The sequence below is a fragment of the Bombus affinis genome, chromosome 17, assembly GCF_024516045.1.
Source record: "Bombus affinis isolate iyBomAffi1 chromosome 17, iyBomAffi1.2, whole genome shotgun sequence".
In the NCBI taxonomy this organism is placed as follows: Eukaryota; Metazoa; Arthropoda; class Insecta; order Hymenoptera; family Apidae; genus Bombus; species Bombus affinis.
The window spans coordinates 3,585,986-3,603,125 of record NC_066360.1 but is presented as its reverse complement, the minus strand read 5'-3'; the positions used below and the strand labels follow the sequence as shown (position 1 = coordinate 3,603,125).

Here is a 17,140-nt window from a genome sequence, read left to right as displayed (position 1 = left end):
TTATTGATTAATAATATAGACAAACAGTAGGTGTGGTATAATTTTGAGATCAAAGTAAAATCTGTTTTATTACGAGCATACTGATTCCAATACTACGTGAATTGTGCTTTGTAAAATTGCACTAATATTAGTTTTATGTAATTAATACTACTCTTATGTGTCATTACCACCTAATGACAAAATCCGCAACCACTTAGTTACCAAGCCAATATATTCGCATGGAATCTTCCCAATAAAATTTTGTCTATGTTTGCCCGAGAGTTGGAAGATCGTTTATTAATCAGCCACGTCGCTAATTAATAAAATTATCCAAAATTACGATCTACAGTCGCCACGAGCAATAGAATATTAAAAATACCAAATACAAAGAATCTTAAATTGTACAAAGATCACAGTCCACGTGAGAAAGTGCGTCTTCGTCGATATCTGCGTCACGTGAAAAACAAGGATTCACGTGCAAGTGACCAATTACGAAATATTCAGCTATTTCTCTATTCTTCTGCCCTGCAAATACCACGGTCAGCTATAGTCAGCGACATTTCTAGGGACCTGGTGGAACCCGATTAGCTGTTCTCTTTGTCTCGCCCTCGCGAAACACAGGATTCGCTGCAGTCAGACGCAGAGCCAGTGTCACGTAGATGCTGCAGCTAATATCCCGCTGCCGATAATTAGAGAAGCGTAGTTGGCGGCTTTCTTATTGACGTCGGTCCCAGGGGAATCCTCCTTTCTGATAACGTATCGGCCTCTGCACCGCTCGGATTTCGTTGCAGAAGGCTGGATCCGAGTATGGCGAATGTAATATCTCACACGTGATCTTCCGTTCCTCGTTACTCGGTGTGCACACTGTAAATAGAAGCGGATAATCACAATCCCGTGAGCATCGGAGAATTGGAAGAAACAGAGATGACGATAATTGCAATTAGGGTGGAGCCGGTGCGCTGCCACTTTCACGGCGGTTTGCTGCGTCGATACAGCCCTCGATTATCGAGCTTTGGAGTAGCTGCTTTCGAGGATTCAACGATACATTGTGTGGTATTACGAGCGGGATCTCCTTTTTTTTCCATTTTCTTCTTTTTTTTTTCTCTCTCGTTGCTCGAAGGACGAGATTGGTATTTTTGCGGTCGCTGTGTGATGGATGGCTGCAATTACAGAAATATATCGTGTTAGCGGACCGAGGTTTTTAAGATAGAAGAGGCAAACGCGAGAGCGACGGCTGTACTTGGTCCGCGTTCGTTTTTCATTCGCTTCCTATTATTTTCTCGTACGTTTGATTGATACGTCGAACTTTCGCCGATCAGAAGATTTTGCTTCTAACGTTTGCAACGGTGTACATCGACATATAATATCGTGCAATGCAATAATTAAAATAATGGAACCAGCAAGTTGCATTTTCAAACGATCGTTCTCTTGCCTGCCGATCGAACACGATCAATGAAATCGAACCGAAACAGATCAAGTTACTTCGGCTATTTTACCTGCCACAACCTTCTTGCGTTCTGCTTTCTCATTTTCTGTACAAATACATGAAAAGCCGCGGTTTAATGATCGTAATTCAATGACGTAACAGCCAGAAACGGGAGGACGTAGATCTCGCTCGTAGCGCGATCTTCAGTCATAAAGATCGGTAACGGAAAACTCGTCTCGCCGGTGTGCACCGGCAAAAAAGTGCATAATTTAAGCGGCTGACCACCGGTACAGCTTATCTGGGGAACAAATAAGCGACCTGGGGCCAGTACTGCGGAGAGGGACGACAGAGATGCGACGTAGCAAAGTAGAACACGCGCCGTGTGTGCAATGAATACATCTGCATATACTTGCGTACATGTGTGTACACCTACACGCGTACAGCGTTACGTACAGCGAGAGTCAAAAGTGAGTATACCCTTTAGAAAAATCAAGTTCGCCTAACAATGCCTTACACGCGTGTACGGTCGATTTTCTTGCGCATTTCCACGAGCAAGCAGCTTTAATGTTCAATCTACCATTTCTTTTGCAATGCGTGGCACGCGGTCGTTTGCGTCTCTAAATTTCATGGTCTTCTCCCCTATAACTCGCACGAGGTAGCCTGGCGCCCGTGTGTTCGGTTTGAGAATCACTGTGCGCCCCGCTGCTTAGGCCGACCTCCTTTCACTCGTGTAAGGAGGGCTGCCCGCGTGCAGGCGTATTTTGGTCGCTCTTTAATCGCCGATAACCAAAGAAGAAAGCCGAAAACGCGATTTTTGTATTCTTGATTTTCGTTTTATTTTGGCTCTAAGAATCAACCCTTAAATTTTCTGACACCTGTAGCCAAACACCCTGTACATAACAAGCCTATTTATACGCGTGTTTTAATTTCCATCGTACATCTGCATACTTCCTACACGTGCAATACGGTACACCTGGCATACGCACTTTATGCTTGTTCACTTTTCAATTTACACAAGCAGGGGTGTAAGAGTTTTTGAATAAATTCCATGGCTTTGAGGCGCGTATGCTCGCAACTGACTCTCGCTATGCGAAATCAAGCAGGTTCGAGTGTACTTGACAAGAACGTGGAAACTCGATTCTCTGGAAAACCAGGTTCCCGGACAATAAAATGTTATTTACCATTTTCTACTTATTTTGGCGCGTGCAGCCGAGCACCACGTACCCGGCTGACCGCGTTACGCCCAACGACCTGTAGACGCGCGTGTTACAGCATTGCGGAACGTACTCGCGCGAACGCTAGCGTATAGATTTCGAGTTCACGATGCCGCAGCCTCCTCCTTCTCTCTTTCGCCCTGATTTCACCTACGATGCAGCTGCACCAGATACTACGTTCCGCTGGTCGCGATACTTATCGGCCAATTCTACTTCTGCTGAATATCTAGCGCGTTAATCTGCCCTCGCCAGGGATATCGTGCGCGTTATCCCGTGAAACGGGTGACTAATTTAGCGCGCGCCACGATTATCATAACGAGAGTGCAGGAAGGTTTTAAAGCGCCACTTTTATCGCTCTTACTTCCTACGGCCGGGGAGTGTGTTTTTCGGGCTTAAAGGCCAGGCTGATGGAAGGGTTGATTTATTTTTGAGATGCGGCAAAATGGGCTTGCTTTGCACAACGATGTGCAACGAGGCGGAGCTTGTGGGTGTTAAGATGTTTGTGTGGGGCTTTATACGTCGAGGTTTCTCACATAGGCCAACGTACCTCAGGTTTGCAAAAGCTGGCAAAATTATGCAAATTTATCAAAGTCTGAGAGTCCGTATGATAAAATTAAAGGGCGTAGAGAAAATTAAGATTATAATATCAAATTTATAAAATTCGTACGCATTACGAAACTATGTTTCTCGCGAAATCTTCTTTCAGATATCGTTTTTCATAGCTGGCGTAGTGACGCGAATGCTACACATACGAGCATTGCACAGCGAATGCACGTGCGGTACGACTTTCTCACCGACGATAATTTCCAATTCCGCGAGTGGCAAACATAGCTACGTAGTATACAATTTAATTTCCACCCGCTGTATAAACATTTTGTCCTAAGAACATGGCAGCGTTACGTTGTGCAACGAGATAAAGCAAAATGGCAAGACACAGAGTGGAAAAACATTCAACGGCCGATTTGGTTTATGCGAAAGAAATATCGTGCTATTGTAAGGCGATTCTTTTTCATTTTCATACGCCGTTCGGGATGCAGTTTTCCATGTTTAGCTCCATCTTCATTCATGTCTCATAAAACACAAGGTGTTTCTTAAATTTATATTTATAAAAGCTTTTTTGTTCAAACAGCCAATGGACGCAATCGCGCTTCCTGCCCAGCCGGTAATTAACAAATTTCTATTTTTATTAGCTGTTAATGTTTCATACCGACATCGATGATTCCTCTTCCGTTGTCTCATCTTATTTTCGAATTTCCGCCGATAAGCATTCGCCAGTGAATTTACTATGCTCTACACTTCTGCCATTTCAGTCTCGTTCTCTGTGTCTTTACAATGCAGCGGCAACACGTTTGTTCACATTGTTTCGCATTTCAACGCTTTCTATTTCTATTATAGGTGGCAACTAAGTGATTGCGGCTTTTGTCATTACCATGTTATGGTAAAATCCGCAGTCACTTAGTTGCCAACTCGATAGTTACAGTATAAACATTTATGCTATTTTAAATACATATTTCTAAATATTTATATCACGTTACAGACGTATTTATGAATATTTCTAGTAGTTGGAGAAGCTTGAAAATTCCAAATATAAAATTCTCTTATCTCAATTATTCTCTGAAATATATAATTTCAATTCAAAGATTTTTAACAACTCGTGCAACTTACTGTAATAAAGTTTACGCCATTGGTAGGCAAATTTTATGCACAATACTAAGTTCGTAGCGCTTGGATGTAATATACACGAAAGGAACAAATAATCAAGTTAAAAGTTTCAACCACTTTGGACTTCGATATGAAGTTCCACGAAGAACTAATTGTATTAAAGGAGAGTTGCGAAGAATAAACGCATGAAGGATGGTTTTCGCAAGTAAAATTAAATGGAATTCCCATTTCCCTTTGTTTATTTCCTACAGTATATCTTTCCTTTTATTTCATATTTATTTCATTTGCCAACATTTGCAACTCCATCGACTGTTTATCTTTAATCGTCAGTTCCATCAGCTACGATAATTCAATTTATTATTTCCATAGATAACACGGGGACAGACAAATTATTTGATATTTGCAAGAAAAGAAAGAAAAATAAAAAGTCGTACGATTGGCGAAAGTTAACGCCCAATGTCCAATTCTGTTTGCTCGAGTTGATCGATTTACGCGAATAGAAGATAATCTGACACAGATTTTTGCTCAAATTATAAAGCATCGTACGCTTATTTGGCTTTCAAACGCTTCAGAGTATCCGAAATGTATAACAATGCTATTGCAAAATATCAGAAGCTATCGGCAATTAACGTGTGCGTATATATATATCATACAATCCCTAATTGTTGCGTCCATTGTAGCAGATTTATCTGGTCTTCTAATTTAGAATCAAACTACGTTATTATACTAAGCTACGGCGTTCAATTGCATGTCCAACTTTACAGCGATATCATCTTTTTGCAACTATATACAACTCCATTACCCCGAACAAAGTATTTCGCAGAATGTGCACACTACACAGAGTTACGTCTACACGGGGAAACTCGATTGCACGACAACGGATTTATGCGAGAGAACGAGGCAAACCTCGTGGAATTTCGAAGTGTAATAAAATATAACAAACCGACGAAATGCGTAGAATATCTCTTATCTTACCTCGCTCGTGTATTATCCCGGAAATTTGCGATTAAAAAATTGTTTGCGAAAGTATAATAGCGCAAACGCTGGGCTAACGTAATACGAACGAACTGTACGCGAGTTTCTATTTTGTGTATATTGTTGTCTTTTTTTTTTTTTTTTTTTTTTTTAAGTAAAATACATAACAAGTTTAGGGGAATGCAAAGCAAACATAATAGTAAATTTCATTCATATTACTTTTTACTGAAATTTCCAGTTTCTATGGTAAATGGTAATTCATTATTTTTCATTTTTTCATATTTATTCAAGTTTTGGATAGCTGCGTAGCTAACTGGTTCATCTCGATATTATCAGCTCGCGGTAAACTTTTCGTAAACGCGCGTACTATCGTGTTGGCAACAAGTTAGATATAAGCAAAAATGTAAATAATAAATAAAAATACTAAGGAATGTATCAGAGAAATATAGACGCGTAAGAGAAGCAAAGAAACGTTGGCAAGTAAGTGATTGCGGATTTTGCCATTACCATCTTATGAGAAAATCCGTAGTCACTCAGTTGCCAATCCAAAAATGTTGGAAAATTAAACAACTCGAAGCAAACAATTGTGAATAAGCCATAAAGGTACAAAAATGTCCATCAAGGTTTAAAACGTTCAACGACAAAAATTGAATAAAATTATAAATATATTGGGTTAGAAACAGAATTTTCCAAAATTAAACAACTCGAAGCAAACAATTGTGAATAACCCATAAAGGTACAAAAATGTCCATCAAGGTTTAAAACGTTCAACGACAAAAATTGAATAAAATTATAAATATATTGGGTTAGAAACAGGATTTTCCAAAATTAAACAACTCGAAGCAAACAATTACCAAGCAAATGCCATAAAATGGTAATGGCAAAATCTGCAATCACTTGGTTGACAACCCAATGTATTGCACAATTTTATTTTATTTTTGTCGTTGATCGTTTTAAACCTTGATGGACATTTTTGTACCTTTATGGCTTATTCACAATTGTTTGCTTCGAGTTGTTTAATTTTCCAACATTTTTGGATTTTGCCATTTTATGACAAAATCCGCAATCACTTGGTTGCCAACGCGATATAATCGCAGCTATCGTTTCTCAGCTTCGACGCTTCCCAGTTTCGAAATTGCTGCGAGGCATCAGGGTAGCTCGTTATCTCGCTCGTTGCCGAGCATCTTGGCTCCTCTGGATCGCGAACGAAAGGCTTGTTTTACCTTGGCACAGCTAGAGACGACGATGCACGCGTGATGCAGTTAGGCGTATGCAAATGGCCGGCTGCAATTAAGTCTACGGTGCAGCCTGCATTTTTTACACGCCTTAACTCCGGAATAATTAGCGTGCGGTCACGGTTTAAATGCAAATACCTCGGTGGCAAGGGACTTTCAGAAATGGCCGCGCTACGTTTGGTAAAAATGGCACTCCAACGATACGTGTCATAAACCGTAACAGATGATTCTTTTTCTTTCCTCTGTAAGACGACGTGATGACCAAGCAATAAACAGACAAATCGACTGAAGGAAATGGGAAATTTACGTGAAAATATCGTAATTCGAATTTCTGACAGGTGTCAAAGACCACGTGAATGTTTCCAGCCGCTGTTAGTTTACATTCATAAGCCTTCGTTGCTTGAAATTAAATTAATTAACGTAGAAACGATTAGAATAGAATGAAAATATTATTCTAAATTATTACGACACAAATCTGTTTTACTGCACTCGGCCTGCGTTTCCATTTAATCGTCGTTTCCGAGCTTTTCAATTATTCTACGTATTGTAGCGTAGGGCCATCAATGTTTCGCTAATTAACATTCACTCAAAATATTCTCCCATTTGCCTATACTTGTTTGTACACGAGAATTCGTAAATCAAAATGAATAAATTAGATATGCAAATAAATGAATAAATAACGATACGACACTTTATTACCGCGCTATACAATTAGTATGACAATGTTGCGACTATTTTCCATTAAAAATACTCAGCTGATTTTCCTACGGAAATATCTAATTTAGTTTGATAAATGTTTAGTAGGTGGAATAACGTGTTTGTACTTTAATTATTGCGCTGATATCTACGCGCCCTGCCATTCTCTGACGCAAATAACGAATATTAATTGTTCGAATAAATACGTAGCGGCGTGTGACGAATATTGATTTAGTCGCGATATTATTATATCGATATATCTTACAATCGAATTATTGAAGAATTCGTTTTCCAAATTGGACATTGCGCGTTACTGTTTTCGACAATAATTCTGATTTAACGATAGATACGTTCTAATGCAGCATATTGCAACAGTCTGCATTGTATGAAACGGCTATATCTTAAAAAATATCTTTCGTGTCACTTGGACAGGTAAAAATTATAAAGAGATAGCACAGGTGTTTATTCCATTTGTGGAAAATTCAAATATTAAATTGTCCGAAAAGTGTCTTTTACAACGATGAATCTTTATGCAAATATGAAACCTAATCTGTTTTATGACATGTTGTGATCTTTATTTTGATAGAACAAAGTGGATAAAATAATACAAAATGGAAAATATTGCGCGTGCATTGTTTCCTTCTAAAACGAAAGAAACTTTCCGGACGACCTGATATCAAATACGCGCGAAGTAAGATATTTATTATGATATTTAGAATATGGAAGATTATACGAATTCTACCTTTTTTCCGAGGCACGTCCGAATAATTGCTGTCATTGCTGTATTTCTTAATATTTCTCCGTGAAAATTTTATACAATATTCTTCGAATGTCATACTTTAATATACTATTGGTTTTAACAAAGAGATCTTAACTGTATCGTCACAAATAATTCACAAAAACATGCCTTATTTTTGTACGAATTAACCTTAGCCTCCCCTTAATGCGATTCGCCTCTGGCAAATGCCAATTCTTTCGACTAGAATTTTACGCCAACATGTTTATCGAACAAAGATATTTCTAAACTGAAATTTCGTACAACTCAGTTCAAAAACGTATAACGTACAATTCAATTGACAAAAATGTAATTGCCAAAGGCGACATCGAGTCTATTTTCTAATTCTAAAAGTCTATTTAGTTACGTAACTCATTCGTATTTAATGGGTTTGAAACTTTCTGCGTTTGATAATGTCTCAATTTCTGCTAAAATATAGTATGCGTGTGCATGATTAGCGTTTACTTTTCAACGTAGTCGTTACGTAGCAACTGTATTTGATCGATTGACATTTCAATAGAATTATTTTCTTATTTACTTTCATTTTATTCAAATTAGAATTCCTGCTTCTGAAAATGTTTTTCCATAAGTATCCTTCAGCAGACTATCCGATAACTAAATACTATAGCAATAAAATGTATACCGTTGGTTCAACGAAAAGAAAAATAAAAAAGAAACACACCATCGTCGCGATCAAACTATTTCAACCGCAAGGATTATTTAAATATACGAGAATATTTTTTCCCGGAACGAGAAAACGAAACGATCTAATGAAAAATCAAATACAAATTGCCTGAAAAATGATATCGTTACGAGAACGGAGTAAACCAATGTGAAATAGAAGGCTGCAACGAATTGATAAAACTGGTGCATTTCACGGTTACAAATCTGCTCAGCGATAATAATGAAACAGCATTAACCGCGGGAAAACAAGCAGAAATAATGTCATTTGCAGCGTTCCGTTTTCACCAGCCGCGCTTCAAACAATAGACTAAAAAACGGACGAAATAAAAATACGAGGAAAAGAAAAAAGAAAACACACAAGGGGAACAAAAAGAGCAAATATAGTCTCGTCAAACTCTCGACAATTTCTCTCGGTAATCGAGCTCGTATTGGATTAGAACTTGAAACGACGTGTATAAATCGCCTGTATCCGCTTACCATTAGTTTGCCCGGTTTTCGTTTCCGGTTCGACTCGGCCAGAAACAGGAGGAAAAGAGACAGTTCGTCGTTAATAATTATCATGGCGAACGAACTGAAAAGCCCGCGGATTATGCTCGGTATATCGGCGAGCTCGTTACGCGCACCGGGGATTAAGACGCGGCAAACGACACTTTATTTTTATTGTTTGCGGGTAAAGGGCGCAGGCGAGTCTGCGGCATCGTATAATTATGCCCGGGTTACACGCCGGATTAAATACACGTCCGGCCCTGTGTATCTTACATTTACGCCGGATTAACGCCAATTATAATCTCATTGCACACCTTCGCTCTTTACGCGCGCAAGGGTTAACGAAGTTACGTATTAACGAGAAATCAGAGATAGGAATATGTTGCTGTTTGCGCGATTATCGTTTGTTGGCCATGCGGTTTATCCAAGTTCGCCTATGGCACAGCCATCGCACACACAAAACGTAGTACACCGTGAACAACGCGAGTAACGTTGCGTCGAACCAGGCGTTCCGTCGTACAGTCCATTTTACAAACGTAGAATTAACAGTTTGGAAAATTCTCCTTTGGAATGCTCTCGCGGACGAGAGAATTTTTCAGCGAATGATGAACCGATCTTTCGACATTGCGCGACCTGCAGCCCTCAGAGGGAAACAGCCAGTTCACTGGGATTAGTTTTTTTTTGAAAGTGCACCCCCAGACGCGAATTTCCCTCGTATCAAATAGGTTTTATTCGTTTGCCGAGCAACGCGCTAAGAATTCCCAAATCCTTGCCACGCGAGCTTTGTGTTGGTTGGGTCTGCGTGTTATCCTACGTTCACTCGGGTCAACTTTCGTTTCAAAGAAGATCAATTTGAATCGCGTTTCGGTTTCCACTGGCTGCTGACGAAACCACGGGACTGTAACCACAAGCCTGCTGTTTCATTCACATCAAAGTAACCTACCTTTTTTTTCTTTCTTTGTGTCATTGCAGGACAGGGAGATGATTATCTGACCGTATCTCTGAGAGACGGAGGGGCAGCCGTGGGCATGACGTTGGCTAAAGGAAGATTAGATCTGCACATAAAGCCAGTCCGAATCCGGTTCGACGATAATCAGTGGCACAAGATCATCGTCCTGAGGAAGGTTCAAGAGGTAAATGAGATTCATTCGTTTCATCTGGTTTCCACAGGCTCGTGAAATGCATTGAATTTTATGAAAATTACAAGCGACCAATGATACGACGAGTAGTCGTGAGTACTCCGACACTTGTTTACTTTTCACACACATTTTCCAGTTGAATGTACAGTGTCGTACCGACGAATAAAACCTGTGCATTTTCTATTATTAACTTATAACTATCACGTGGTAAAATTGGTTTCAAATAATTAATGGATACGAAATAAAATAATCTCATTCAGATTAACAAATATTGACGAGTATAAAATACAATAATTTCATCTTTTACAACGAGACTGATTGTAGCATAATAATTCGACAAAATTTTTCAACGAAACGTTCGCGCAAAAGTTATTCGTCCTCGGACTTTAAAATACACATCAAACAAGAAAGCTTCTTCGAAATTTACGCCGCCACTAGTTTAAGAAATAATTACTTGATATTAGTAGAAACTTGGACGAAAGGCTCAGCCTTAAACGAGAAAGTGACTCTCTTTTGATTTAATTTTGTACGATGATCTCGGCGAAATTTCGGTATCCGTAGCGCGTCGCTATTGTGAACGCCCCTTGCGTCTTGGGCATCGTCGCGATGCTGCCTATTGCAACAATAAAATTCTATTACGTGTTGTTTCTATAAGCAGACGATACGTATCGCTTCTGGTCATTAGTTCACTCATTAATTTATACAGTTTGCTAACATTCGTGTGCTGTTACTGTAAATTGACTAAAGTATACCCGTAAGCCACTTACCTTTTCCGGTAATTTCGTGTCGCACGTGTAATTTACTACTTTGCCGTGGATCAAAATCGACGAAGCTTCCACAGGGAAAGAGCCTGCCGCTTCTAGCGTGCATTCAATTGAATATTTTAAATCGCTCGTCACACGCGCTCCCGTTTCCTCCATGTTTTATTCAACGCCGAAGCGAATAATAAGCTTCTGCTTGCGCGCATCCAGCCCTTTTAATAATGATTCTCCAGGAAGGCAGAGAGCTTAACAAGTTTTGGAAATATACTTGCACGCTGGCGTACTTCTGCATTCGCAAACAAACCGCCTGCTCTCTCCGTATTTGCTGCGTGTCTTCTACCTTTTTTCGCGCCAGTTTATGGATTTTCGTTCGTCGTTGTAAAAATCGCTCAGAAACACGACCACAGTCCTCTTTAAATTGAAATTGATATTGCAGTTTGGTGTTACGAAGCCAGCGAACGGATAACGTTATTTTCGAAAAACACTTTCCTCGAGTATTTATAATTAAACTGCGAGTGCTTAGAGAGTTTCTGATCACACGTAACGTAATTATTGATATTTGTTCCTTAGCAATCGTTCATCAAGTACATGTATTTTGTAGCCGACGCCAGAAACGCAGAGATTCGTGGAGATAAAGAAAGAATAGTTTTCGAATTCCTACGAAATTCTTTATCTTTCATCGCGCATTTAATCAGAAGATTATCAATGATAATAATTACATAGGCCTCTTATGGGATATTTATGCGAATTCACGTGTTTTTAGTATGCGCTCAACTATACCACACCAGTCAAATCGACTGGTTTTACAATTTTATTTCCAAATTCCTACTTCGTGTTATATTTCTTTCCGCAATGACGTAATGACTTTCGCAACGATAACTAAAAGAATAATATAACGAATTTTATTTTGTTTTTTACGCATTCAAACTGAAAATAATTTTGTATCGAGGCTACTTATACCAATACCAGTGAAAATGACTGGTACTTGTCGAAGTGTATGATAAAAGGGTCCTGCAATTTATTCATCGAACCCCAATTAACGAGTTTCCTCGTTTTCTACAACTTGCCGTACGTTTTTCAAATTTTTACCACGTATCATTCGATATGACGATATCAGTTATCAGGAAAATTCCGGATCGATCGCTGAATCGCTAAATGCTGACGCTAGAAATGCCACAGCAGGCAAAACGACTTGTTCTACAATTTTATAAATGTGCCAACCCTCGTTTAGGTCGATCATGGTCCCAGCTGGATTAATAATAGCAAAAATGTACTATATAACATGGAATTGCTTCTGTGAGAAAATAATAAATCAATAAATATAAAAATATTCTATTATTACGTATTTTTTAAAGACCAGTCATTTTCGCTGGTTTTGTACAAATAGCTTGTAGTTCTAGTCTTAAACAGAGATTTCACTCACGAGTACTCTACTTTGGATTCTTCGCACACATTATGCGTGTCACCTGCATTGTATGCATTTTTGTACCTTTAACCCTTTGAACGCTATGAACGCGATTATACATTCTCACAGAAGAATTCAATTTAGGCTAAAAGTGGCGTGATAAAAAGGACGTACGGATGTTATCCACCTCACATTCTGATGATTTCGTTGAAACGAAAGAAAACTAATTATCAAACTGACAAACCAAAGCGAAAACCAAAATATGTAGCAGACTACAATGTCTTTCGTAAAAAAATGCATAGCTCACGGTGTGCTTGTTCGTAAAAAGTGAACAGTCGGACAACGCAGCGCTGAAAGGGTTAAATTTCTTTTAAAGACAAGTCTCGGAGTAACTTTTCAACGTCTCAGATCTCTCAGACCTCTCAGAAACGCTCGCTCCATTCTCGATCGTTCGTCAACCGTACAAATTCTCGCTGCCCAGATCTGTCTTCCGCTTCTCTGCGATTTACTGTTTCGAGAATTCAAAGCCATAGATAAAAGACGGTTTTCTATTTTCGAATTTGCAAATTTATGGAGGTTGCAAGTCTGAGTCGGGCAAACTTCATGAAATATTAATGCTCGGCATCGACGTTGGCCGGCTCTTTGTCTTTCATCGTCGATCCGCCTCTAGAATTTCGTGAACCTCGTTGAATTCTTTCTCATTGGAGCGTGAACACGGAAAGGAATGTGAGCAGCCACGCGACGATAGATATTAGTCTCGCGGCGTTTCTTCGCGAGCTTGGAAATGTTTTCCAATAGCTGTCACGCCGTTTGCCCGTGCAGCTTCGTTTCTCCTGGCAATTGAAAACACGTCGATAGTCATTGTCGTCGAGTCGGTTCATTAAACTTTATTGTAAATAGCTGCGCGATTTCGCGGCCACTTTATCGACACCGCAGTGCATTTTATCGAACGAGCGCACGACGAAAGGTCGCGTATTCATTCTGCTCGTATAATGTTGTTTGAAGCTGCCGCGTTTGTCCCGTCGTCTATTTTAATATTAAACACGATGCTATTGCCAGGACTCGATATCGGATATTAATGTATCCTCGATGAAAGGAAAATAACGCGAATAGAGTTGAATCTGTTATTAAAACCGTGTGTCAATTTCTTCCCAATCGTCCCCTGTCAAAGGAGGATTGCTATTTTTAATCAAACGTATGAGGACACCTGGTCGCAATAAATTTTTTTTTAGCGGGAAGATTCTGTTCTTTGTGCCCTTTGCTCGCATCAAGTTACTCTCATCGAATCTCATTACACTTGTAGGAAACGTAAATGTGTCGGAAAAATTTCACGAATGTAGAAGATATTCAGTGTAAGATATTTGCAGGGTGAAACAAAGTCTGTCTCGGTTCTGGGTCCTCAGTCGCGTTAATAACAACGCGAATTTGCATAAACGTCTTCAAATTGTTAACAAGATACGTTTTTAATAATAGTTTGCGAAGACAAATTCGCCAAATATGTTGAGTAACGTGGTAATGTTTTGGATTTTCAGCAGTCTCGTTCCACGCACACGTCTGATCGTACATTGACCACTGCTACTTGTTCCTTGTACTTGTGCACCTTCCTCTTCGCAGCTCAATTTGTGATTTAAACATGTCTGCTACATATCCAATGCCATAAATTCATACGTTATGAATTTATACAATTTATATAAAAATATACCGTAGATCGACAGGAAGATAAAACAGTCGACGTACTCGCCACGTTCTTCCTGCGAGCTTCATTTACACTCAGCTTCTAATATACGAAACATCGGAAGATTAGAATTGCCCACGTGTGTGTCCTGTTCCGTGACTTGCCACACAAGAACCCTATCCTCAGCCGGACGATGACAGCGCCGTGGTTAGCGTAATTGGCCACGAACGCTCCAGACCCAGGTTCGAATCCCAGCACCCATAGTCCTATTTTTCACGATTCCTAGAAAAGAAGAAGGGGGTGGTTCAAACGGTTGAAAGAAAATCCCGAGGAAGACAAAAATCTTGTACATCAACTGTACCTGTCACAACCTATCCACCTCAGATCTAACATCTGTTCGATTCAATGTACAAGACTACTGTACACGAGATTCACGCTGCGTCTGCAAGCCTGCAACGGCTGTGAAAGAATCAATTTTTCCCGTGTGCGGATGATGGACACTCTAAACGATCTTGCCATTTGATCTGTAGCGGCACTCGACAGCAAACTTTCCAACGGATTCTGTTCCATGAGTTGCTACACCTCAGCCGGGCGATGACAGCGCCGTGGTTAGCGTAATTGGCCACGAACGCTCCAGACCCAGGTTCGAATCCCAGCACCCATAGTCCTATTTTTCACGATTCCTAGAAAAGAAGAAGGGGGTGGTTCAAACGGTTGAAAGAAAATCCTGAGGAAGACAAAAATCTTGTACATCAACTGTACCTGTCATGACCTATCCACCTCAGATCTAACATCCGTTCGATTCAATGTACAAGACTACTGTACACGAGATTCACGCTGCGTCTGCAAGCCTGCAACGACTGTGAAAGAATCAACTTTTCCCGTGTGTGGATGATGGACACTCTAAACGATCTGCACGAGGCCTCGTATTAACCTCGTTAAAAGCGGAAACACAGCGGACTCGGGTCGATTTCGTTGTTCACCATCGGTGTCCCGAAGCAAATACATCGACGAACGGACGTGAGAGCAATATCGTTAGTGTGTTCTGGGTATACAGCGACATTCATCGCGTATTACGCGCTATAGGGTCGCTAATGCAATTATTTACGCGTTAACATGGCGGTAGAGGAGAGGCGAGCCTAATACCGGTTTGTCGATTTAACACCGCCACGTATTCGCCATCGTCGAATCGATTCTATTCGCGTCAACAATCATCGGCCGAGTTGGACAGGATTCATTTACTCGGCCTAGTTTTTATTTCCATTCGTTTCGATGCTCGTTTCGCTGTCATTCGCCTTTCAACGACTTTCGTTTCCTTTTAACCGGTTAACCGTGTTTTATCGACCATTCGCAGAGAGACGCGATCACGAGCAAGCACGTCAACGGGAGTCGTAAATTTCCGTTACGTGAGCCTTCTCCAATTTCCCATATTTATTATATTATATTAATTATATTCTATATTATAGTAATTATATTCTTCCCTTCAGTGTCTTTATCATACGCGCGTGGCTTCAAAATTTGTCTATCTTTTTGCATTTGAGAACCTCGTGAAACATAACGTGGCTATAACTAAACGTTTCAATTTGTTAAACCAACAGCTCGTTAATTCCCAGGTTTTTACATCGAAGGCTGTGCAAAGTTTTGCGTGGATTTTTACCTGCGATTTTTCAACTCGCCGAACAACCAGCTAACGCTCGTTTCTTACATCAACCAGCTTCTTCTTTCTTCCTCCTAACGACCCACATGATCGTTCGCCAACGTAAACGAGACTTTACGCCTTCGTTTTACTAAATTTTCCCGAGCTAAACCGCAAGACGTTCCCAACGAGCTGTAGTCCAAGCTGTCAGGCTCTTCATAGTCGCCTTGAAGAATCCCATTAACATCGCATTGGCCGGCACCGATCACGGACAAATAGGCAGACGATCGAGCAGGACGTGGAGCGTTGGGGGAAATTAACCAGAGTGCCGTTACCGGGAACATTAACGCGGGTTCCGCATGGCTTTGGCGACCTAATTCATAGCTCCTTGCACATCCGCAGCCCTTAAATCGTTGGCGTGCACACTGCCGCGATGCATTCCCCACGCGGCTATCTCCGATACAAGATAACCGATAGTCCGCCAGAAATAGATAGCCCCAGTGCCTCTTCTAAGATCCCACGCGGCAAATGAAACGCGATTATGTCCCCGTTCCCTTCGCCAAGATGGACGGCCGTGCGAGGCTTCGTATCGAATTCGATTCGCATGGGACACTGCCGTGATTTAACGTCGTCATCGATCGCACATCGGCTCTGTTATTAGCTTCGATCGGCTACAGGCGAACGATTATGCTACCGGTGTTGGTGCAAATTCATATTTTCGATGACCTTCGCCTGGCAGTGACAGGATCATCGTTGAATAAGGATCGTCAAATGTCCAGATAACTGAGAAATTTTGGGAGATAAAAGACTTGTAGAAATGTCTCATGCAGTGCGTAAATAAATACAAGCGACAACGAGGGTCGTTTGTCGTCGAGTGTAGCAGTCGGCAAATTAGGATTTAACATGGAAATACCGCTAATTAAGCGGAGGCAAGAACGAAGGAATTTTCTCGTCTCCAGAGTCTCCCGTGGCGATTCGTTTTTTCGCATATTATCCGCATTTCCACGTCTCAAGTACGTGGTTTATTTTTCCCGACTTGGCAATTATATGCAAAAATGGCTTTGCGCCTGATTTCTTCCACCTGCATAGGGGCATGTTCGGAAAGAAATTGGAAATGGGGTCATCAAACGAAGCTGGAGAAGATCGAGACGTGGCCCGTTTTACGTTCGACGAAAGATAAGGCTCGTTGGTTGAATATTTGCAAGATTTTGTTTAGCATTCTTGATATTCCCAAATGAAACAATTGTTGTTTGGTATTTAAACAGAATGGGAATCACAGCGGAATGGAAAGCTTGTACCAAACGGAGGAACAAGTGGCACGAACTTGTTGCACGATAACGTAACATAATATTAGGTCGTCCGGAAAGTTGCTTTCGTTTTAGAAGGAAATAA

At 40.5% G+C, this 17,140-nt stretch overlaps 1 protein-coding gene and 1 long non-coding RNA gene across 12 annotated transcripts in view; one reads left to right on the top strand and one right to left on the bottom strand.

Annotated features, from left to right (window-relative positions):
* The window catches only part of LOC126926018 (neurexin-1), a 659,019-nt gene that overhangs the window by 296,319 nt on the left and 345,560 nt on the right, over positions 1-17,140 (top strand). For 6 of the 10 annotated variants that reach the window (XM_050742092.1, XM_050742091.1, XM_050742090.1 and 3 more), the window contains 2 exons: positions 3,749-3,781; positions 10,105-10,265. In XM_050742092.1, the coding sequence (XP_050598049.1) occupies positions 3,749-3,781; positions 10,105-10,265 (194 nt within the window). The remainder of the gene's footprint in view (positions 1-3,748; positions 3,782-10,104; positions 10,266-17,140) is intronic. The other 4 variants (XM_050742097.1, XM_050742094.1, XM_050742099.1 and 1 more) reach the window with 1 other exon arrangement.
* On the bottom strand, positions 12,129-15,508 carry LOC126926062 (uncharacterized). Of its 2 annotated transcripts, XR_007714244.1 has the most exons (4): positions 14,875-15,508; positions 14,474-14,795; positions 14,175-14,394; positions 12,129-14,077 (listed from the first exon to the last, which is right to left on the bottom strand). It is a non-coding gene; the product is annotated as an uncharacterized LOC126926062 (long non-coding RNA). The 2 variants fall into 2 exon arrangements; XR_007714243.1 differs by lacking the exon at positions 14,474-14,795.